Genomic DNA, 22,426 nt, shown 5'->3' with positions numbered 1-22,426 from the left:
TTAGCAATTCAGGAAGTTCACTTATTAGGCCTACACATTCTCTGTAGAACTATAAAGTGTCCATTCATTCATTCTTTCAATTCATTGTAATATTAAGCAATTGGGATCCCTGTATTTTATTAGGCTATGCATTTTTGCATTAGAAAATTAATGTTGGGCTCCAAATATACATTTCTGCTGAAGTGTACACCATCCATCCAGTCATTAAACAAAGAAGAATGTAGGCTAGTTAACCGACTTAACCGAAGTGTGGACTTGCCTACAACTGAGCAGCATGAGGAACGTGAAGAGAATAGGCCTAGTAGTCAAGGAATACGGCTTTTATTATGGTCTTTAAAAAAAAGACTTTTATCGTAAAATACTACGGAATGGTCCCGGAAATGAGTTTTGGAACGATGTTCGACTGGAAACCTACACACAAGAAAATGTGCCCAGAGACATTTTTCCTTTTGTAAAAGTAACCATTGCGTTGCTATTTATGCTAGACCATTTTGGGTTATCAAATTAGGTCTCTTGTGATTCTTTTTAAATATATAATGGCTCTTTGTATAAACCTTTGAGAAAGAGGCTAATTTATTCTATGTTGATTTGTTTGTAGAGGGTGATATTTGGAAAGTGCACGCGTGTGGGCGCGGTTTGGAACGTTTGTTAACGCCAAGTGAGAACTTGTGATCAGATTGATTGTTTGACATGTGAGTATTACAGATAAAATCGATCCTGTTCTTCAAGTATGGCTTAATGTTTCATGATGCACACAGAGCATTTGATTATTTCTACAGGTTGCATTAGAAATCGGCACTTTAAAAATACGTGTTTTCAAAGGAAACGTAGTTGAGCACGTACTGGAAAGGAGAAAGTTTAGAGAATTAATTGAATGGCAATTCAATGATTGTTAGTTAGTTGACATTGACTTTACTATGGCATTTTGTTGGTAATGTTATGCTTTGACCATCATCGTTGCACGAATGAATGCAGCCTTTCAGTAGGGCTTCGACCCGTAACTACGGCGACATGTGGCTTATTAGGTAGTTTAATCATTTTTTTGTTGTGCGCATGGAATTAGCGCTGTTGCATTGGAGTCAGGAGTCCATTGACAAGAATCCGCAGTCGTTGGTGGGAGGATGAGCTGCCCCAAAACGGAACCGCACGTAGTCAAGGAGGAGGTAGGCCTTGATTAATTGCAGTTCACCAGCAGTATAGTTACAAGACAGATGACTGATTTGTTACTCGTGATTGTGCTAAATTTGAGTCATGCATCGAATAACAATGATTTTAGATGAACCCACACTGACGCACTTGCCAAATACTGTCTAGTAACGGGTGTTTCCAGTGTGAGAGCAAGGCCAGCTATAAATAATTATGCGATCGTCATAGCACAGTGGATCTAACTGCAAATGATTACTCAATACCTGTGTATGTTGCACTCATTTTACCATACATTCCCAAGGTGCTAGCAACTGGAAAATGGGTAAAGCTTGAACGAACTACGTATGTGGATCCTGCTGATAAAATCAGGTAGTTATTGGAAATGCCATTTAGCCTAGGTGTCAACATGGAATTATGGATCAGATTGCAAGCATGTTTAACCTGGAATGATCTACTCTCCCTCTGTGTTTTTAAAGGACATGGGAGACTGCAAAGAGAACAACAAGACCTTCCAACACAGATGCAGATGGTATGTATGATGTCTGTAGAATATCCTTTTTGTTTTGTTTCGTTTATCACTATGTGTACTGTTGTGTGTGTGCATTAGGCTATATTCATATAGGCTAGTACACAGTATTTGGTTGATGTAGTACACTATTCAAATATTTTGTTTTTGTGTGCACCAAGGTGTTGGAATCATTGCAATTCTGAAAAGAACCCTCCATAAAGACTGTGTTGTCATGGTGAAACAGTTCCGTCCACCAATGGGATGTCATACACTTGAGTTTCCTGCAGGTCCGTCCATCAATCAGTCAAAACCATTAGCTTTCAAGTGAATCACCCCTTTCATAATTCCCTGGGATGTTTGTTGTGACATTTCCGAATAGTCAGCCTGCTGTATTCGGTCCATAGTTGTACTTTACTTACAGTTTTACAGTTCACATCATGACCATACTTGCAGCAGTGATCAAATAGGGTGGTGTTGAGATAGATTTGTAACTTGCACTTTTTTGCACTCTAGGTCTCATAGATAATGACGAAACTGCAGAGATCGCTGCTTTGAGGGAACTGAAGGAGGAAACGGGTTACAAGGGAGAAGTGGTGGGAGTCACTCCAGGTAAGGCAGAAAGCTGTCTCTTATCATGCAGCATCCCATGCATAGTCATGGGAAATGCCAGTATCTTCACATGCTGGTGTACTGCACAAAGCTAAATGCTTGTCCTGCCTGCTCTCCTTTTTCCAGTCACATGTTTGGACCCTGGGCTTTCCAATTGCACAACTCAGATTGTCATGGTGAACATCAATGGGGATGATGTGGAAAACGTCAACCCTACCCAACAATTAGGTAAGACTACTTCATTCTTAGGTTTGCTCCCTATTTCTTTCTTTCTTTCTTTCTTTCTCTCTCTCTTGCCCCCCCTATCCCCCTCTCTTCTTCTCTCTCTCTCTCTCACCTGTGATTCCAAGTACAGTACGTACTGTACTCTGTGAATTGTTTTGGTTTTGCAAATGGTTGTTGTTATTTTAGCTCAACAGCTAATCAAATTACACCCCTCCATTCTGTTCTCCTGAACGAAAGATCCCTGATTACTAAACGCTCTGCTTCAACCCTCTCTGCCTGAACCGCCATGTTAATTTGCTGAGCTGTTTATCGCTCAATCCAAGCCACTTCCTATTTACAGGGCCTGGGTTCTGTTCAAACTCCGTTCTTTAGCCCACTTAATGGACAGCTAGACGACTGTGAAGAACAATTTGCTGGATTTGAGAAATGTGTATTGAATTAGAATTGCAGATTGCACTTTTAAATATTTCGGAGAAAGAGAAGTACAGAGAAAGATCTGTTGGAAAGATCTGTTGGAAGTCCAATATATGAAGGATTTTTCATCTTGGAACTTAATACATGAACATGCAATGTTTGCGATCTGTAACATATTCTGGTTTGTTGTCTTTCAGGTGAAGGGGGTAAGTTTTTATTTTATTTATTTTTTTATTATAATTTTTTTTATTTGTACAATTTCACAAATAATTTATGATCATGTTAAAAACACAATCTTAACTGACATTATTTTGTGTAGAGTTTGTTGAAGTTATCCTTCTTCCTCTTGATGAATTTCAAAAGAAAATCGATGGTGAGTTTTATCCCATCACAGTCTTCAATAAAAAATGAATTTATCTTTTTTTTTATGTTTTAATAATAAACAATATTTTTATATGTCTTCTACTCTTAGAGGTTATAAAGAAGGGAAACATTTCGGTGGACTCAAAGGTTTACATTTATGCCATGGGAATGTCTCAAGCCTTCTTCAAACCCAATGAGTTGCCTGTGCTCAAACAGTGAAGCCTGTGATCTACCTCTTTCCCTGGCCTACTCAACACATGTGGCATTCCCATACAGCTCTGGTACGGAGGACCTTGCCAGGCAAAAGATTGCTGGAAAGATGACAAGGAAAAAAACATACTTGTTTGTTTGTGAAATTATGTTGAACTACTTGGAGTGCAAGTGGTGAAACCTTAATGCATTTAACCACCACCCCTTGTGTGGTTACCCTGGCTGTCTAAAACATTCCTAACATTCTAACTAAATGTAGCACTGTTCGTCAGTTTATAACATGAGAAGTAATTACATTAGATACTGTAGTTGCCTCTGTGTGCCTTCCTGGATGTCGAGGTGATGTGGTGTAGAGATGGTTATTCGTCACACACAGTGTGGAAACACTATTGCAGTGTGGGCTGAATGCACTACTATCTTTGTTGCTCTGCAGCTGAGAGAACAGTATGGCAATGGTGCCACTGTATTAGAGGTCTTAACAATTAATTTTATATGGACTAATAAAAATGTTGCTGAGACATTTAGGTGTTGGGATTTTCTTGAATATATTGGTCTTGTACAGAAGAGTTACATATCTTGTCCTGTGTTGAACTGGAAACGATAAAAGATCAGGTAAGTATGCACCATGGTTATTTTCATGGTCACATATGCTCCTTGGCCTATTATAATTGTGTCATTTGTATGAGCGTATTTGTTTATTTTTGTGTTTTTATTATTGTATAAATATATTTAAATATTATGAAGTACTTGCATCAGCATAAATTCAAAAGTGCAGGTAGAGTTATTATAAGAGGTTATTCCTGACTGTGACTGTTGCAATCTTTGTCGCACTAATCAGGATTTTTAAAACAAAGCAAATTGAAGCAAACTGCGTTTAGAAGTTTTAAGACTGGCTCCTTGACCCATGTAGTGGTTTCCTGTCCTGGTTCATTCATTCTGTACTGTTCTTTTGTTCAAGTCGGCAAGACAAGCGGTAGGTCCCCCAGCCAATCACGTTTGGTTTCTCAGACACATGCTGCACTGTCTTCGCTTTCCGCCGCCTATGTGAGTTATTAGCGTCTGGCAGCATTGGCTGCTAATATAAGCAACAACACCGTAGCACGTAGTTTATTCAGATAGCAAGAAGTAGCTGAAATAAACAGGTAAGACATACCCTTAGTACTCCCAAATAACTTAACAACTTTGCTGGAAGTACCCCTGTACAAAAATAGCTGAATACTACTAAACTGTCTAGAACTACCTAGCTAAACAGCTGTGCTAATAAGCTAACACATACGACTAGCCACCATTGATATCGAAATCCTTATGTCTTGCACCGTTTTCCGTATACAACCTCTGTTTACGAAGCCGTAATTTTACTTGAAAGGTGGACCAACAAGTAACTCTAAACAACGCGGTGTAAACAGCTATTTACATAGTAACAGTGTATCCTGAATATAAAAGTCAGAAGAGCATCTTGGCTAGCATAGTTAGCTAACGTTACCTTGTTAGCCTATGGTAAACTTAGTACACTTGTGTCTGAATTGTTAACCATGGTTGTGTGGTCTGATAGAACTCAAATCTTGTTTCGAGGGAAGGACTGAAAGGAACAGCTGTCATGGCCTTGGCTTGTGAATGGCCCGATGTGTGCATTTTGATTCATATAACGTTGTTGCCAGCTGTCAGAATCCATCTTTAGTTCTTAGGCATGATAATCTTTGTAATGTATGTCACATACACTATTAACCTATTGGAATGGCTGGTTACACATTATGATCCTGTTCTTGGAAGTAACTCTGCTGTAGTGTCACTTGTCAGTGTTTGAAGTGCTAGATCTTGACTGTCAGTTGCTGATCTTTGCTGTTCTTATCAAACTTTTCTGCCTTCCAGTGCAACCAAGTTCAGGAGGGCTGACACAAGATGTCCGACAGTGCGGGCTTGCAGTTTGTCAGCCCGTATGCCTTCGAGGCCATGCAGAAGGTGGATGTGGCTCGGCTGGCTGCCCTCAGTGACCCGGAGCTGAGGCTGCTTCTCCCCTGCCTGGTGCGGATGGCCCTCTGCGCCCCAGCTGACCAGAGTAAAACCTGGGCCCAGGACAAGAAACTCATCCTCAGGCTGCTGTCTGGTGTGGAAGCAGTGAACTCCATTGTGGCTCTGCTCTCAGTAGACTTCCATGCTCTAGAGCAGGACGCCAGGAAGGAACAGCAGCTCAGGTAACACCCAGATCGCTGAGTTGTAACGCACCTGCCCTTAGCCTTTGTTGCCGCCCACAGAGAGATTTTAGATGATATTGAAGTTTTCTACCTAAACACCAAGGTCTTTGTTGACATAAGAGCCAGTAAACCTCGTCCTAGATTAAAATTCCCCTTTCAGCGGTGATCATTGAAGATCTCATCGAGGACCAGGCTTAGTTCATGTCTGGGAAACGTGTTGATACACACATACAGTAATCCTTACAGGCACTGTCTGGAAAACCACCCTGCTACCGTAATTTCCCAACCATTAGCCGCGGCTTATACATTGATTTTGCAAAATTTCTTCAGCTATAAGATTAATACAGGGGGCAGTTCATATGGTATTAATATGGCTTTGTCGGCTAAATACACCATGTGGCTAATAAACAGGAAGTTACTGTACCTCTAGCATCACCACTTCTTTCTCACAGACACAAGGCAGGTGGTTCTAATGGGGAGAGTATGCTGGTGTCCCAGCTTCAGCGCGGACTCACGCTGGACTTTGAGCACAGTGACCCTCTGCACAGGCTCAGGCTCGCCCTCAGCGAGCTGCTGGTCATCATGAACAAGGTAAAGAAAAGTGCTACAGTTTGCAATGTGTTAAAAAATGGTAAATGAACTGCATTTATGTTGCGCCTTTTCCTGGTGCTGAATTACTCCTCCACCTCCAGAGCTACTGCTGCCCCAAATCACTATTAATGTGTAAAAATGTGTTTGCAGAACAGTATCATTGTCCTGTGCATCTGTGTGTCTGTTTTGCATGTCATTGTACAGGTCTGTGCATAAACACTCAAGAAAGACTGATCGAAAAGTATTGGAACTCGAAATAGGTTTTTATAGCAAAGGGTAATGTTCTCTCACAGCCCTGTGTATCACATTTTGCAGGTGGCTGACTCGAATGGGGAGTTTTTTATGAAGTCGTCAGAGCTGTTTGAGAGTTCTGTGTACCTGGAGGAACTTGCAGACGTCCTCTGTATTCTTCAAGCAGGTACACACACCTCATTTCTGTTTAGTGATTGAGGCCTTCTGTTCGGGTAGAATAGCACTCTGTAGCATGTAAAACAGGTTTATCCTTGAACTTGTAAATTGAAACCTTGACTCTAACCCTTTTCAGTATCCATTTACTCGGTTTTATAGTCAGAATCCAGCAATGACCTAGCCTAGAAATCTAGACGCGCCCCTAGCGGCAGCAAATTACATTTGCTGCCAGTGCTAGTCTAGCAACTCTCCGTTGGCTTGTGAGCTCCAGAAATCGAAACTTAATCAGGCCATTGAAATCGTGTATAGAGTCGTTTGGTGGGCTTAACATAATGATTGATGGCAGAGTTGCAACGGTTTGGCTTGAATTCCCTGCTACTTGAAAACAAATATCCTATTGCGTCCTATTGCATGCAGAGGGAATTTGAAAGACAAGTGATTATCCCGCCCCTCGGACTGAGCACTGCGAACAGTGAGTGCCCAGACCCTACATTTTAATGTGGGTCTGGCTCGCCAAGGCTAGCAATGACCGTGGATGTAGACGAAATATCTTGCCCATTATTCAGTCATATTATTTTGTTCATTGATTCTTCTCTGGTTGTTTTTCTTTTTTACTCTGAGGACGCAGTGCGTCGAAACATCAGTTGATTGTGCACCATAATAAAACAAGTTTAAAAGTTCTCTTGAGTGCTCCGGTCACCCTTGGGTTTAGTCTCTTCGAAGTAGCCCAGCCAGTTTCTCTGACCTTTTGGTCCTGGACTGTGAGCATCGAAAAGGCTTGAGCGCAAGTGATACCCTTCTTACAAGTTCTTCTCTGGTTATGTTTGTGTCCTTGACAGAGCTGCCATCCTTGTTGCCCATTGTTGATGTGGCTGAAGCGCTGCTTCATGTTCGTAATGGAGAGTGGTTTCTCTGTCTGCTTGTTGCCAATGTCCCCGACAGCTTCAATGAAGGTACGTTTTGTCGTTTTAGCTTTTCCCGATGCAATCTACCTTTTTAAAATAGTTAAAATTGTTAAATTGTATGATTAATATTTTATAGGTTAAAGGACTGTTCTTAATGTGTTTAAAGATCGAAAGACCCGCTTTTAACTGCCCATCACTGTATCACCTCTTTTAAGTGCACAATTGTACGCCTCAACAAGGCCAAACCCAAAATTATCTAGGCAAAAAATGCTAAAAGTAAATGTTGATCACATAAAAAAAAGACCTACTTTTGTTACTTATTTTTTCTATTCAGAGGATGAATGTTTTTCCCAATTTTCCTGTGTTTCTGTGTGTAACTGCAGTGTGCCGGGGTCTGATTAAGAGTGGCGAGCGGCAGGACGAGGAGAGTGTCGGGGGCCGCCGGCGCACCGAGGCTCTGCGGCAGCTCTGTCAAATGAACCCCACCCAGGCCCTCAACATCCGCGCCATGGTGGTGAGCTCACACAACCAAACAGCACCACTGACATTTTTGGCTTGCCTCATTCATATTAAACCATACAAATGACAAAAACAACTAGCTAACAGCCTAAAAAGGTGAATACTCTTGACAGTCTAGAAAAAGCAGAGAAAAAACATACATTTTCATTGCCGCGTTTAACTGAAAATGATTTTTTTTAAAAAGGCTAGTAAGTATTGAATGGAAAATGGCAAAATCATTGTCTGAAGGAAATTATTGTTATGACTTGCTACATAATCATATGGTACAAGTTGATGATAATGTTCTGGTTTCCCTAAGTGTAAACACAAGCTGTGCTCTCTCAGGTGGAGGAGTGTCACCTGCCTGGCCTGGGCGTGGCTCTGACTCTGGACTATAAGCCCGACTCAAGCGACGAGGCGGTCAGCCCTCTGGTGTCCTTCGTCAGCGGACTCCTACTGGGTACCAACAGCAAAGTGCGCACCTGGTTCGGCCTGTTCATCCGCAACGGCCAGCAGGTAACACCATACAGATACACACACACACACACACACACACACACACACACACAATGAGGCTGAGTAATAAACAGCCCACAGAAGACAAACACAGAGGAGATTTTATTGCGCACATTTTGAGTAACAGAAGTTTTAATGCATTCCCATGTTCTCATGGTCCAACCTCACTCCCCCTCTTTTTTCCTCTCCCTCCCTCCCTCCCTCCCTCTCTCTCTCTCTCACTCTCTTCTGCCGTCTTCCCATTATCTTGTGTACTTTCTTTTTGTCTCTCCTTCCTGCTTTTGTCTGCTATCCTGTGACTCCGCCCCCACTCACTTATCTCTTTACTTCCTCTCTTCATTTCTGTCAATCTACCCATCTTTTTGTTTTTCTCCCCCTTCGCCTTCCATTCCCCCTCTTACCCTCTCTCTCTCTCTCTCTCTCTCTCTCTCTCTCTCTCTCTCTCTCTCTCTCTCTCTTTCCCTCTCATCCTCCAGAGGAAGCGTGAGAGCAGCTCGGTGCTATGGCAGATGCGTCGGCAGCTCCTGCTGGAGCTGGTGGCCATCCTGCCGCGCTCACGTAGCACCCACGTGCCCAACGACAGCGAGGGCGGCGGAGGGGGCGCTGGGGGCTACTCGGGCCTGAGGGAAGAGCACGTGGTGAAGGCCAGCGCTCTGCTGCGCCTCTACTGCGCCCTCATGGGCATCGCTGGGCTCAGGTGAGGGGCCAAGCGCCACCCATCAGCTCTCTCCACTGGTAGAGCCTCAACCCATGCCTTTATTTGATCAACGAAGGAACTGTTACTGTAGCTGTTATGGTTATGGGATTTTGCAGATGCCTTTGTCCAAAGCGACACACACATACAAAAACAACATAATATTTAAAACATCTGAATACTCTGAATGTGTATACAAACTGGATCATGACATCAACTGAATTGAAAAGTGACTAACACCCATTTTTATTTTTCCCAACTACTCAAACAACCTGTTAGTTGATAAATGTGACTGTGTTAAAGCTTCTTTTTACAGATACAAAACATGTAACAACATAATACGTAACAAAGAAAATAGCAAGCACTCTGAATGTGATTACAAGGTGGATAATGAAGACAGTTTTACTGGCTTTACTGTTTCTTACTCAGTCTTTTAATGTGTGTGTGTGTGTGTGTTTTCCACCCCTCAGGCCCACAGACGAGGAGGCTGAGCAGCTGCTGCAGCTGATGACCAGTCGTCCTCCGGCCACCCCCGCCGGCGTGCGCTTCGTCTCTCTGGCCTTCTGTAAGCTGCTGGCCTTCCCCACGCTGGTCAGGTACAGCACACTCAACCACGCACATCAACACCCCACTCGCACATCAACACCCCACTCGCACAAACCTCACAGAAATGTACCGAAGACGGTTGAAAGAATCAAGATTAGTGGTAGAAGATTTGCCAAATTTGAACACACCTCTGGCTTCAAACTTCACATACCACGTCCTTCATTGCCCCCCCTGGAGTGTGTGGGAGTTGATTTCCCTAACTCCGGTAGGGAGTCCTACTCCCTCCTCCATCCTGACACCTCCGTCCCTCCGCATTTTCCCCACCTGTCTTGTGTCCAGTGCTCCTGGCCAAACTCACCGTTGGTACTTTTTAATCAGTTGAACACACCTGGTTTTGCTTGCTGTGAAAGATGTGTGACAGATGGACTGTCTGTATTAGCTGAGCCCCAGGAGCAGGGTTGAGAACCACTGCTATGTCCTATCTGGTCTGAGTCAAGTATTGTGCCCTCTGGTGGCTGTGTGTGGTGGTGCATGTGAGAGCTGGTGGGTTTGTGGGTCCTCCTGAGTCTCCTGTTGTGCCTCTCTGCAGCACCCCAGAGCAAGAGCAGCTGATGGTCATGTGGCTCAGCTGGATGATCAAAGAGGAGGAGTACTTTGAAAGGTGAGACAGTGTGAAGCTTTGAACATTTTTTTTACAATGTTGTAAAGTTGTATTGCTGAAGTAAACTCTCCAGAATCTAGTCTTTAAATGGAATATTTTTTTTCAGAAGTGTCTCATGCTGTTCTCTAGTTTTAAAGATAAGTCTTTCTTTCTTTCTTTCTTTCTTTCCTTCCTTTCTTGCTTTCTTTCTTTCTTCTGTTCTTTCTCTCTCTCTTTCCACTTGTCCTTCCATCCATCCTCCTCAGTGCTGCTGGAGTGTCTGCTTCCTTTGGGGAGATGCTGTTACTGGTCGCCATGTATTTCCACAGCAACCAACTGAGTGCCATCATTGAGCTGGTGTGTTCTACTCTGGGAATGAAGGTGAGCAGTCACTGACAGCAGACAGCCTGACCACTTCAATAGTACAAAACACTAGTGCAAATACACACTATCCCTATTTTTGATATGAGACGTTGCCATTGCAGCCCCTACAGGTTGCAGTGGTTAAATTAAAAAGATATTGTGAATTTGAATTTGTGGGGGAACTGTGCCCTGCCATGTGGGTACCACATAAGCAGTCTTTTCCTGGTCATTTAGGTTAATCAACTAATCAACAAAACAGTCTGTAGGTTAATTAGTAGAAATGTGGCTGTTTAATGTACTGAAGATCCATTAATTGTGGCTAAAATGAATGCCGCAATGAAATCCTGCACAATGCTTATTACTGTATCAAATGCTCATCTTTCTCCATAGATTGCCATTAAACCAAGCTCTCTGAGCAAGATGAAGACCATTTTCACCCAGGAGATCTTCACTGAACAGGTATCCTATTGCACAGACCTTGCGCGAACCAAATACTGTTCTGAAGTAACTTCCCATTTTGGTTATGTGTGGTGTATTTCCTATCGATGTTGTCACCTGAAGCCGGCGATTTTGTCATTGTGTGTTTTGATTGTTGTTTGATTGTTTGGGTTGAAATGATCCTCATCTGTACCATGTAAGGATATAAGTTGCGCTGTAAAGAGACTTGGATGTGTGTGCCATAGGTGGTCACTGCCCATGCAGTCCGGGTGCCCGTCACCAACAACCTGAGTGCCAACATCACAGGCTTCCTGCCCGTGCACTGCATCTACCAGCTGCTGAGGAGCCGAGCCTTCACCAAACACAAGGTCTCCATCAAGGTAAGATGGCAGCAAGTAGAACCAATCACCAGCTCATCCCAAAGCTTATTGGTGGATGCATCATCTCATTCAATCTAAATTATCTTAAGCATTATATGTAATCATTTGATTGCATAAACATCAGTTTTGTATAGTATTTTGTATTGACAGCAAATTCTATAGTAATAAAAAGCAAGTGTGTGTGATCGATCGTCATCGTCATCCCTCAGGACTGGATCTTCAGACAGCTGTGTGAGAGCTCCACCCCTCTGCACACCCAGCTCCTCCCACTCATCGATGTCTACATCAACTCCATTCTCACACCCGCCTCCAAGGCCAACCCAGAGGCCACCAACCAGCCAGTCACGGAACAGGAAATCCTCAACGTCTTTCAGGGAGTGACAGGGGTAGGTCGGGTCCTGCTGACTGAACACATAACATGGTGTATTCAGGTGTATTATCTGGTGCTTTGTACCTATATAACCCTGCAATATCCAATCCACCTGAAGTTCAAGTTGGCTGCTAGTTAGTAAGCATGCTCACATAACTTTCCTTGATTTCTAACAATTTATATCAACAAAACATCCAGTGTTTATCCCTTTGTGTCCCTCTTGCACATTACTGTTCCTCACGGATCTCTCTCTCTCTCTCTGTCTCTCTGTCTCTCTGTCTCTTCTCTTCTCTCCTCTCTCCTCTCTCTCTCTCTCTCTCTCTCTCTCTCTCTCTCTCTCTCTCTCTCTCTCTCTCTCTCTCTCTCTCTCTCTGTCTCTCTGTCTCTTCTCTTCTATCTCTCCTCTTCTCTTCTCTTCTCTCCCTCTCTCTCTCTCTCTCTCTCTCTCTCTCTCTCTCTCCTCTCTCTCTCTCTCTCTCTCCCTCTCTCTCTCTCTTCTCTCCCTCTCTCTCTCTCTCTCTCTCTCTCTCTCTCTCTCAGGGGGACGGTGGGCGTGGGCGTTCCTGTTTCAGTATCACAGCCCAGCTCCTCATCCTCTACTACATCCTGTCCTACGAGGAGGCACTGCTAGCTAACACCAAGTCACTGGGTGAGTACAGTGTTCTCTCTTCGGAGTCCTCTGCCCCTCTAATGAGGTAGTAATTAACATGACTTAATTAACAGCCTGTGCTTTGTTTGTTGACTTACATTTGTTTCCACAGCAGCAGTCACAACTCTGCCCTGGTTTGTTGAGACTTATCCTGAAGACACTTAACTTTCTCTTTCTCTTTCTCGTTCTCTCTCATTCTTTCTTTCTATACATCCCCAACTCTCTGCTTTCAGCCCAAATGCAGAAGAAGCCAAAGTCCTACTCTGCAGCCCTGATGGACCAGATCCCCATTAAATACCTCATTGGCCAGGCCCAGGGACTACAGAAAGAGCTTGGGGGTAAGAAGTTGGACTGTAGCCCTTCCCATTTCTATTGGCGCCTTGGCAGCGTTAATGATGGGATACAAGGAACTAGGTCTCTCTCTCTCTCACTCACTCACTCACTCACTCACTCACTCTCTCTCTCTCTCTCTCTCTCTCTCTCTCTCTCTCTCTCTCTCTCTCTCTCTCTCTCTCTCTCTCTCTCTCTCTCTCTCTCTCTCTCTCTCTGCTATCCTGTTACTCCGCCCCCACTCACTTATCTCTCTTTACTTCCTCTCTTCATTTCTGTCAATCTACCCATCTTTTTGTTTTTCTCCCCCTTTGCCTTCCATTCCCCCTCTTACCACCTCTCTCTCTCTCTCCCTCTCTCTCTCCCTCAGGATTGCACTCTGCCCTGTTGCGTCTGCTGGCCACTAACTACCCTCACCTGTGCATGGTGGAGGACTGGCTGAAGGAGGAGGAGGTGACCGGCACACTGCCCCTGCTGCGCAGGATACTGCTGACCAGTCCCACCTGCCTGTACACACACACACAGCTGCAGGAAGGTGAGGATGCGCACTCATGTGTACACACACAAACACACACACACACACACAAACACAGCTGTAAGAGCTTGAAGACACATACAGACACACTTACAGGAAATCACACATACACACACACACACACACACACACACAGACAAGCACACAGCTGCTTTATAATAAATATACACACATGCCCAGAAAAACTGACACACACACACTAACTCCTAAACAGTTATTTGCCATGTGAATGTTAGTACACATGATGAATAGGTGAATTGCAAAATATATCCATTTAATTATCTCCTTAAAGAGGTCAGATACACAGATATATATATATATATATAATAAGATGTAATGCATGGAGTCATGATGCACCACCAATTCCCCCCCAAAGCGTTCCAGAAGCTTCCATCTAGCCAGACACGACTACTGGAGATGCTGGAGCACCTGGCCCTGCTGTCGCCCAGCGACCTGATCCCGTACGCCGAGGCCCTGACGGCCAGCATGGGGCTGCTCCTGGACGACGGCGTCCCCCGCAAGGTGCTGCAGACGCTCAACAAGCTGTGGATGGTGCTCAACACAGTCATGCCTCGCAGGTGAGCAGCAGGAGGGTGAAGTATAACCGAGGGGCACGGTGGAGCCTGGGTGCTGGTGTGTCTTCCATTTTGTTTTTTGCCTGCCAGCTCTTCCATTTTTCCTCTAGTTTCTACTATATTTCAAAACTATGTGTACTTAAAGGTCTAAACCACACATTAGGCCTTCATCTCCCTCCTCACAGACTGCCACCCCCACTCTGTGAATCAGCACAGCACATACAGTGTCAAAGGGGAACTTGGCAACTATTTCAACTTAATAAACCCGTTTAGAAATCATTTGGATGGTTAAATGACCTGTTCTGGTGAAAATGGTGACTTTCCCCGCTCCCCCTAGCGTCTCCTAGCCTCCCCAGACAGGCGGAAAACCAACCTTGCAACACTGGGACTACCGTCCCGGTAAGAGAAGTGAGAAACAAGAAACTCGTTTTGAATTGCGTTTCTTACCTTATAACATCCACATTGTTCTGTCGAATTTATGTTAACCGTTTCGCTAGCTTGTAAACAAATCCATGTGCTTTATTGTTACCTTTTTCCACCATTTGAAATGGTATAATGCACAACTTCTCCAGCAGAGGGGGAAATATAGCTAATCCTGCCAAGTTTCCCTTTAACACTATTATTATACATTGCTACAGTGTACACGACTCAAAACCCAATCATTTTACTCTGTTATGCAAGTATAATGTAACAATAATTGATAATTGATTCTCAAACCTTGTGTGTGTGTCCCAGGCTGTGGGTGATGACGGTGAACGCCCTGCAGCCTTCGGTGAAGCTCCTGAGAAAGCCGCGCTACACCCAGAATGACCTGATGGTGGACCCAATCATAGTCCTGCGCTGTGACCCCAGGGTCTTCAGGTATTAGAACACTAAACAGCGCTGATCCATAGTCACTTCTTAGTCATATTTGTCCAGTTTTCGTTATACTTAACTAGTATATAGGCTATATATTTTAACCCCTTAGTTAACATATATTGCATATACAGCTCTGGAAAAAATTAAGAGACCACTGTAAATGTTTCTGTTCTGTTCTCATCCTACAGTTGCTGAGTGACATTTGAATGAGTTGACGGTCACATTCAAAATTAAGAGACCACTGCAAATTTGAGTATGACCGTCAACTCATTCGAATGTCACTCAGCAACCGTAGGATGACATCAGAAAAATGTGCAGTGGTCTCTTCATTTTTTCCAGAGCTGTATATCATTCTTGATGTGTAGGGAAGTGTGGAGGTGTTGACTCTATCATAGTGCTGGACTGTGACCCCAGGGCCTACAGCATGACAGAATGCTGGTGCATAGTCACACAGTCACCCAGGGTTAGCCACATTTGTCCTGTTGTCTTCCTGTATGCTTCTCCTCAACATTCAACATGTATGTAGCCTGCATGATGTGATTGATTGGAGATTGCATTTCGCATAGAACTCCAGACATCCAGACAAAACAAAATACAAAATGATGGTAAACAAATCTATTTAAAGTAGCAGGAAAGCCGCTACAGCTGTGAGAGTAGCAGTGTGTGTGCATTTGTGTGTTTGTCCATGTGTCTGAATGCTTTCATGTGAATTTTGCTGACATTGTGTGTGTGTGTTTTTCTTATGTTATTCTTATGTTAATGGTATGATGTGTGTCTGTGTATAATGATGAGTCTTCTGGTTTATTCTCAGGTGTCCTCCTCTCATGGACATCACCCTGCACATGTTGAACGGCTACCTGCTGGCCTCCAAGGCCTACCTGAACGCCCACCTGAAAGAGATGGCCGACATGGAGCGCCAGACGCAGACCATCTCCAACCTGGGCCTGAGCGGCCAACCGGACACACCCGAGGTCACCCGCGAGGAGCTGAAGAACGCCCTGCTCTCTGCACAGGTCTGTGAACAGACACAAACAACCAAACACACACACACACACATGCATGGTGGAGCAGCAGTAGTGTCGCAGCCTGACAGTCGGCCCAAGTTTGATTCCTGAACGCACCATTGTCTAGCCTGGAAAATCCAGACCTTGATAATCTAGAAAGATTAAGGGTCTGGCAAAGAGCAATGTAATGGCGGCAACAAGCATGCCTTTAAAAAATCTCACTGCACACAATTGGATAACACTAGACCAGGGGTTCCCAAACTTTTCCACGACAAGGCCCCCCAAATACCCCTAGGTTCTGGCCAAGGACCCCCTTGATGTGTTACTTAACCCATTGACAATACTACGGCAAATGTAAAAATACATTGAGCTAATCCTAATAATTAGCCACAAGCACTTCGCGATGGAGCATACGGTGTGTAAAAATTGCATTTGGGGCTTTCTGCTGTATGAGAGCTATCACTCTACTATTATTCCCAGTTATTATCAGGGAAAATATAATATTCAGATATGCGACAAATTATTATAATGCCATTGTATTTTTCAAATGTATTTATTTGTTGCTTTTATTTTTCCTTCCAACTTGCTGAGGCCCCCCTGGCACCCCCTAGCGGCCCCGGCCCCCACTTTGAAAACCACTGCACTAGACCATGTTTACTCTGAATGATTTCGGACTTCGACGCAATCGGATAACACTACGACCAATGTGTACTGTCCTCTAACGTTGCAGCGCTATCTTCATCAGTTTAGTTGGTTCCCCGGAATGCAAGGGGAAAAAGTAACGTGCATCATTGCTCTTTGCCAGAGTGTCTCACAGAGACAATTCCATTGTGCTCTCGCGAGAACTCTGGATTTCCAGGGTAACCATTGTCATCGTGTCCCTTGAAATAAAAGCGTCTGCTAAAAACCAGTAACTTAACACACATACACACATGTGAGAGACTAGACTTTCACACTTGCATTTGGGTGAAAATACAAAATATATATTAACATATATAAACATGCATATACATATCTAAGAAAAGATGTGCACTCTCACAAGCACACTTAGCACCACAATCTGTTTTTACAAATTCCTGAAATGTTACTATATCATATTTTACTTATGGTAAAGTTATTTGTTATTTTTTCCATTGATATCTGTCTTTTTCCTGTTCCTCTGTTTTGACCTTTGAACTCCTACCAACCCCTGACCTCTAGGACAGCGCCGCGGTGCAGATCCTGCTGGAGGTGTGTCTTCCCATTGCGGGGAAGGAGCAAGTAGCAGGCGGCGGGGCCGAGAGCCTTCTCCATAGAATGCGGGGCGACAAAGCGAAGCCAACGGGTGCCGCTGCGGGCGCGGTGGTGGAGGAGGAAGAAGGGGGGTTGCTAAGCGACTTGCGGGAGGTGCAGTGTCTCATCTGTTGCCTGCTGCATCAGATGTTCATCGCTGACCCCAACATTGCCAAGCTGGTGCACTTCCAGGTAGACTAGCGCAAGACGCTTACACTCGTTGATAGGCTGTGTGAGAGTGTGTGAATAAATGAACAATTTATATTTTTATATATAAATGCAGCCCATTTACCATTTGATCTGTCACCAAAATGTGGTCTGGGTACGGTGGCAAAAAAAAAAAACAGAGAAATCCACAGTGCTCATTGTCAAACTCTCTCGCTCTCTCTCTGTTTCTGTTCTGTCTCTCCAGGGTTACCCTCAGGCTCTTCTGCCACTCACAGTAGCTGGAATTCCCTCCATTCACATCTGCCTGGACTTCATCCCCGAGCTGCTGGCCCAGCCTCAGCTGGAGAAACAGGTGTGTGTATGTGTGTGAGTCTTTGTGTGTGTTTGTATGTACTTGTTGTGCATTAATGTGTGTGTGTGTGTGTGTGTGTGTGTGTGTGTGTGTGTGTGTGTGTGTGCGCATGTGTGCATGTGCCTGTGTCTGGGAAGAGGTACTTGTATGGTTCCACTAAAATATCCCAACAGCAAGCAGAAATGAACACCAATAACTGTATATAGCGAAGTTAACACTGTTAAGCTGATGATACATGGGGCAACTTTTTGAGCAATGTTGCTGGGCAATGTTCCTCATTTCCTTCCCAAAACTAGAAAGTTGGTCGGTAATCGCCTACGGAGGGCCGCTCAGGCAATGACCGAAGTGCCATTTGTCATGTTATGTAGTTATGTGCCATCAAAATGATTTTGGAAACATGATGTTAAAGTAAAAAAACTGTTAAGGATGCCTTTAAGCCCTAGTTGATTAGCAGTTAAGCAAAGATTTTGTTATAGGTTTGCTTTTGTATTGCAGCTGTGGTCATGGTCATGGAGTGGAAGTCCAGAAAATGTACTTTTGTGTTTGATTGGTTAATGTATTTATTGATTGATTAATGTGATTTTCCCTCCCCCTCCCAGATCTTTGCCATCCAGCTGCTGTCTCATCTGTGCACCCAGTATGCCCTGCCCAAGTCACTGAGCGTGGCTCGCCTGGCTGTTAGCGTCATGGCTACTCTCCTCACAGGTGCAGCCACTCAGCTTAGCCCTCTTCTCTTCTCTTAGAGGAACTGAAACACTGCTTTTAGCAGGCAATGTATATATAGAAGTCTAGTTATATGTTTCTCTCTTTCCGTTTCCTGTGCCCCCTCAAAACACACACACACACACACACACACACACACACACACACACTGGTCTCAGTTGAATGCAGCCACTGTGTTTCATTCTAACTCACCAACGTTTTAACCTTGATGAACTTGTTCAACTGCATGATGTTGTAAAGTGGCGGTGGAGAAATCCCCCTTCCTGTCGTGTAACTGTAGTCTTGACCTCATGTGTACTCCATAGAGCAACATCTTTAACAGCTGAAGTGTGCAATGTAAACACATTGACAAGCATTGAATTTGCCTGTTTTAAACGAAAATAATTACTTCTAATACTTCTAATACTCAAACTGTGTTGTTTGTTTATTTGTTTTGTGTGCGGTGGCCAGTGCTGACTCGTAAGAAGCGCCACTCGTTCTTCATGCCCACTTTGCCCTGCCTGGCGTCCTTCTGCCAGGCCTTTCCGCCACTCTACGAGGATGTCTTCGCCCTGCTGGTGCAGGTGGGCCAGGTGTGTGCTGCGGACGTCGCCACTGAGGAGAGGGACATCGATCCACTCATTGCCAGTGAGTGTGTGTGTGTGTGTGTGTGTGTTTGCGGCCGCACGCACGTGTGTGTGTTGTTACTGTGTTGTTCAGTCATCTGCATATTTTCTTTTCCATTACTAGATTTGAATCACTGATTATCATCAGTATTGTCATTTTCTTGTCATTTTAACACAATCTGGCTTCTATGATCTGACTTGTTGACATAAAATGGACACTATGGACAATATTTCAAAAATCTCTTTCGTAAAATCATGGCTAAACATACACACAATACAAAACAACCAAATTATAACACAAATTGAGCATACTGGCTTCCGAGAAATATGAGACACACAGGGTGTTGGCCTTGACACTTGCCCTTGGTTTGTCCCCAGACAGAGCGGAGTCATTCTGACAATTTTATTTCTTCTTTCACTCTCGGTCTTACTTTATGATCATTTTGCTTTGATCAGTCATACAGCTGTGGGAAAAATTGAGACCATTGCACATTTTGCTGATGTCATCCTACGGTTGCTGAGTGACATTTGAATGAGTTGACGGCCATATTCAAGTTTGCAGTGGTCTCTTAATGGCCCTAGGCCATCATTAGTGTGTGTGTTGTCATTGGTATCCATTAATTTTCAGCTCATTCACTGTTAAAAGCAGACAGTGCTCTATGATTGGGGTTTAACACTGTTGTGTCAATGTCCTCCAGGGCTGCAGTATCTGAGAGAGAGACCCCAGGATGCAGCGTCCGTGCTGGGCCTGTCCAAACCTGTCCTGCCCAAGAGATCTGGCGACATGACGTGGGGAAGTGACCCGGACGTCCAGCTCTGCTACCAGATAGAGACCACCTTCATGGACATCATCCAGTCAAGTGTGCAGAGGGACCAGTGATGGAGCCGGACCAGACGGTGGTGATGGTGGTTGTGGTGGTGGTGGCAGTGGTGAAAGCCGTGGCCACAATGACCAGAGCAAGTCACCGTGACAACCAGAACTGTTACTGTGAAGACAACCATGGCTGCTGTGACGACCAGAGCAGTGGCCTTGACGACCAGACTCAAGGAATGATCTTGCCTCAAATTGTGTGTTTTTGTCACAAATTGATCATCCAGCTTCGCATGAACTCAGACAGGTGGGTGGTGGGTATGAGAGGGGGTCGACTACGAGAGCAATTGAAGGGAGACGACATGGAGGTAATCTAGTTAAAAAGGGAGGCCTCCCTGTCAAGCTGTTGGTTTTTGTTTGGATGTGTAACGAGCTAATGCGGTAGCAAGATATTATTGGTCTGTTTTCTTGACCATTGTACAGATCTTTTCCAACACATTGTAAAAAAAAGGTGTTTTAGTTTTGTAAGCACTGATCTTTTTTAGACTTTGCATTAAAATATATGTGAAAAAAAGCTTTCTTCTGAGCTGTTGTAATTTCTACTTAAACAAATCCAAGCTTTCCCCAGACTTTTTTCAAACTGAATATTTTTTTTTCTCGTAAGACAATCGAAACGTGTCCATTTTTGTTGGGATTTTCACCTTTGACCTTTCATATTTTTGTGCATTATATAATTTTTTGTGTTGGTATTCCGTGTAGCAAAACTTCACTCTTTCTCCCAAATGTCCGTACTTGTCCAGCTCTGGAAATCAGCATTTCATAATTCCATATTTCCAAATATTCCAGCAAGCCACCTGTATTGTAGAAGCTCAGTTGGGAAACATAATGAATGTAATATGCAATGTGTTACATATCATACATTAACAGTCACTGCCTTTATTTGGATAGCACAGTGAAGAGTGACAGGAAGTAAGTGGTAGAGAGATGGGATGGGCTCAGGAAATGACCGTAGGCAGGTCGAACCTGGGTCCCTGTGGACAATTGGAATTGTACTTACTGAAAAAAATGTTGACGTGTACAATACTTATTATCCCTGCTGTATGCTAGACAGACTATGACAACTAGTTATGACAGCTTGTTCAACACTTTTGCATGTAACTACTCAAGCGATCAAATAAGGGCAATTTGTTTCATGGGGTAGGACGATACTAGCCTTACGAGCCAGACCCACATCAAGATGTAGGGTCTGGGAACTTACCATAGGCGGTAAGTTCAATCAATCCGAGGGGCGGGATAAACGGTTATCTTTCACATTTCCTCTGCACGCAATAGTATAGCGCTACAACTCATGTCCCATGCATTTTCCCACCAACGGAGCTAGTTGATCAAACTTTTGCCAATTTAAAAAAAGCTTAACTCGAGTCACGATTTCAAAGACCGCTGTTCGCCAGCAGCAGCATCCATCTTCTTTGTTTTCAAGTAGCAGGAAATTCAAGCTGAACCGTCGCCGACTCTATAAACGATGTGATTGGCCTGATAGAAGTTTCATTTTTCCAGCACGCAAGCCCACGGGGAGTTGCTAGACTACCCTGGCTGCAAATTACATTTGCTGCCGCTAGGGTGCGTCTAGATTTCTAGGCTAGGACTATTGGAACCAGAATTTTTGACCAACATGACATTAGTGAAAATGTAAAAAACAGCAGGCATTTGTACAAAATCAGTTGCATCGATGCACTAAAGCATTGCAGTTTGTTCAAGATGGGGAGAAACTGTTTTAGTGATGTACACAAGTATGGAATTTGAACAAGCAGTTTTGAGAATTTCAATTCTGATCTGAGAAATGCGGCAAAGCGACTGAGAAAAACTGTAAAACTAAATTGACATGTTAAAACGTTTAAAACAACATTAGATGCATTTCTGGAAACAACCTACCCCCCCATACACATAAGCACACACACGCTTAATGGAGATGTATGGTATTTTTCAGAATTTGTGTTATTCAGATTTTCAGTTGATATAAGACTAATAAAAACGTGTTTCTTACAAATAGCACTATAATACACTGCTCAAATAAAATTTAAGGAACACTTTGAAAACACATTAGATCTCAATGGGAAAAAACTCATGCTGGATATCTATATCTGGATATGCACTGGGTAATGTTTACTGGGTAAAGGATGCCACATTATTTTTTGGCAGTGGTGGAATGTAACGAAGTACAAATACTTCGTTACTGTACTTAAGTAAATTGTCCACGTATTTGTACTTTACTTAAGTAAAATTTATAGTGCATACTTTTGACTTTTACTTCGTTACATTTTACAGCAATTATCTGTACTTTTACTCCGCTACATTTCTACAACACCATCGTTCCTTTTTACGATACATTTTATGATCAGTTTTTTTTTTCTCTGACAAACACGTTTGTTTTACCGGGGGGTTGCTACCAAAGATTCTGGAGCGCTACGTGCATTCTTAGAAACATAAGCTTCTAGTCTAGACCAGGCAAAGCGTGAGCTTGTAGCCAT

At 43.6% G+C, this 22,426-nt stretch overlaps 2 protein-coding genes across 5 annotated transcripts; both read left to right on the top strand.

The window, feature by feature from the left end:
* The first annotated feature begins 438 nt into the window (after window positions 1–438).
* nudt5 (nudix (nucleoside diphosphate linked moiety X)-type motif 5) lies at window positions 439–3,993 on the top strand. 2 transcript variants are annotated; one of them, XM_042079096.1, is made up of 11 exons: window positions 439–457; window positions 599–692; window positions 1,064–1,163; window positions 1,448–1,515; window positions 1,623–1,675; window positions 1,834–1,941; window positions 2,168–2,263; window positions 2,390–2,491; window positions 3,100–3,108; window positions 3,222–3,275; window positions 3,375–3,993. In XM_042079096.1, the coding sequence occupies exons 3-11, from the start codon at window positions 1,122–1,124 to the stop codon at window positions 3,482–3,484; spliced, it is 642 nt and encodes a 213-aa protein (XP_041935030.1). In that variant the 5' UTR covers window positions 439–457; window positions 599–692; window positions 1,064–1,121; the 3' UTR covers window positions 3,485–3,993. The 2 variants fall into 2 exon arrangements, with proteins under 2 accessions (XP_041935030.1, XP_041935029.1); XM_042079095.1 differs by lacking the exon at window positions 439–457 and adding an exon at window positions 490–508.
* A 432-nt stretch (window positions 3,994–4,425) lies between these two features.
* ints2 (integrator complex subunit 2) lies at window positions 4,426–20,472 on the top strand. Of its 3 annotated transcripts, none has more exons than XM_042079088.1 (25): window positions 4,426–4,448; window positions 5,345–5,667; window positions 6,120–6,258; window positions 6,574–6,676; window positions 7,506–7,619; window positions 7,955–8,085; window positions 8,415–8,585; window positions 9,062–9,282; window positions 9,750–9,875; window positions 10,415–10,486; window positions 10,732–10,846; window positions 11,219–11,287; window positions 11,512–11,646; window positions 11,856–12,032; window positions 12,557–12,665; window positions 12,899–13,003; window positions 13,366–13,530; window positions 13,907–14,108; window positions 14,841–14,966; window positions 15,775–15,976; window positions 17,168–17,431; window positions 17,652–17,759; window positions 18,359–18,464; window positions 18,933–19,109; window positions 19,786–20,472. In XM_042079088.1, the coding sequence occupies exons 2-25, from the start codon at window positions 5,375–5,377 to the stop codon at window positions 19,965–19,967; spliced, it is 3,612 nt and encodes a 1,203-aa protein (XP_041935022.1). In that variant the 5' UTR covers window positions 4,426–4,448; window positions 5,345–5,374; the 3' UTR covers window positions 19,968–20,472. The 3 variants fall into 3 exon arrangements, with proteins under 3 accessions (XP_041935022.1, XP_041935021.1, XP_041935020.1); XM_042079087.1 differs by lacking the exon at window positions 4,426–4,448 and adding an exon at window positions 4,483–4,617; XM_042079086.1 differs by lacking the exon at window positions 4,426–4,448 and adding an exon at window positions 4,498–4,519.
* The last annotated feature ends 1,954 nt before the right edge of the window (window positions 20,473–22,426 follow it).

This window comes from Alosa sapidissima, chromosome 22, assembly GCF_018492685.1.
Source record: "Alosa sapidissima isolate fAloSap1 chromosome 22, fAloSap1.pri, whole genome shotgun sequence".
NCBI lineage: Eukaryota > Metazoa > Chordata > Actinopteri > Clupeiformes > Clupeidae > Alosa > Alosa sapidissima.
This window is presented reverse-complemented; position numbering and strand designations above follow the sequence as displayed.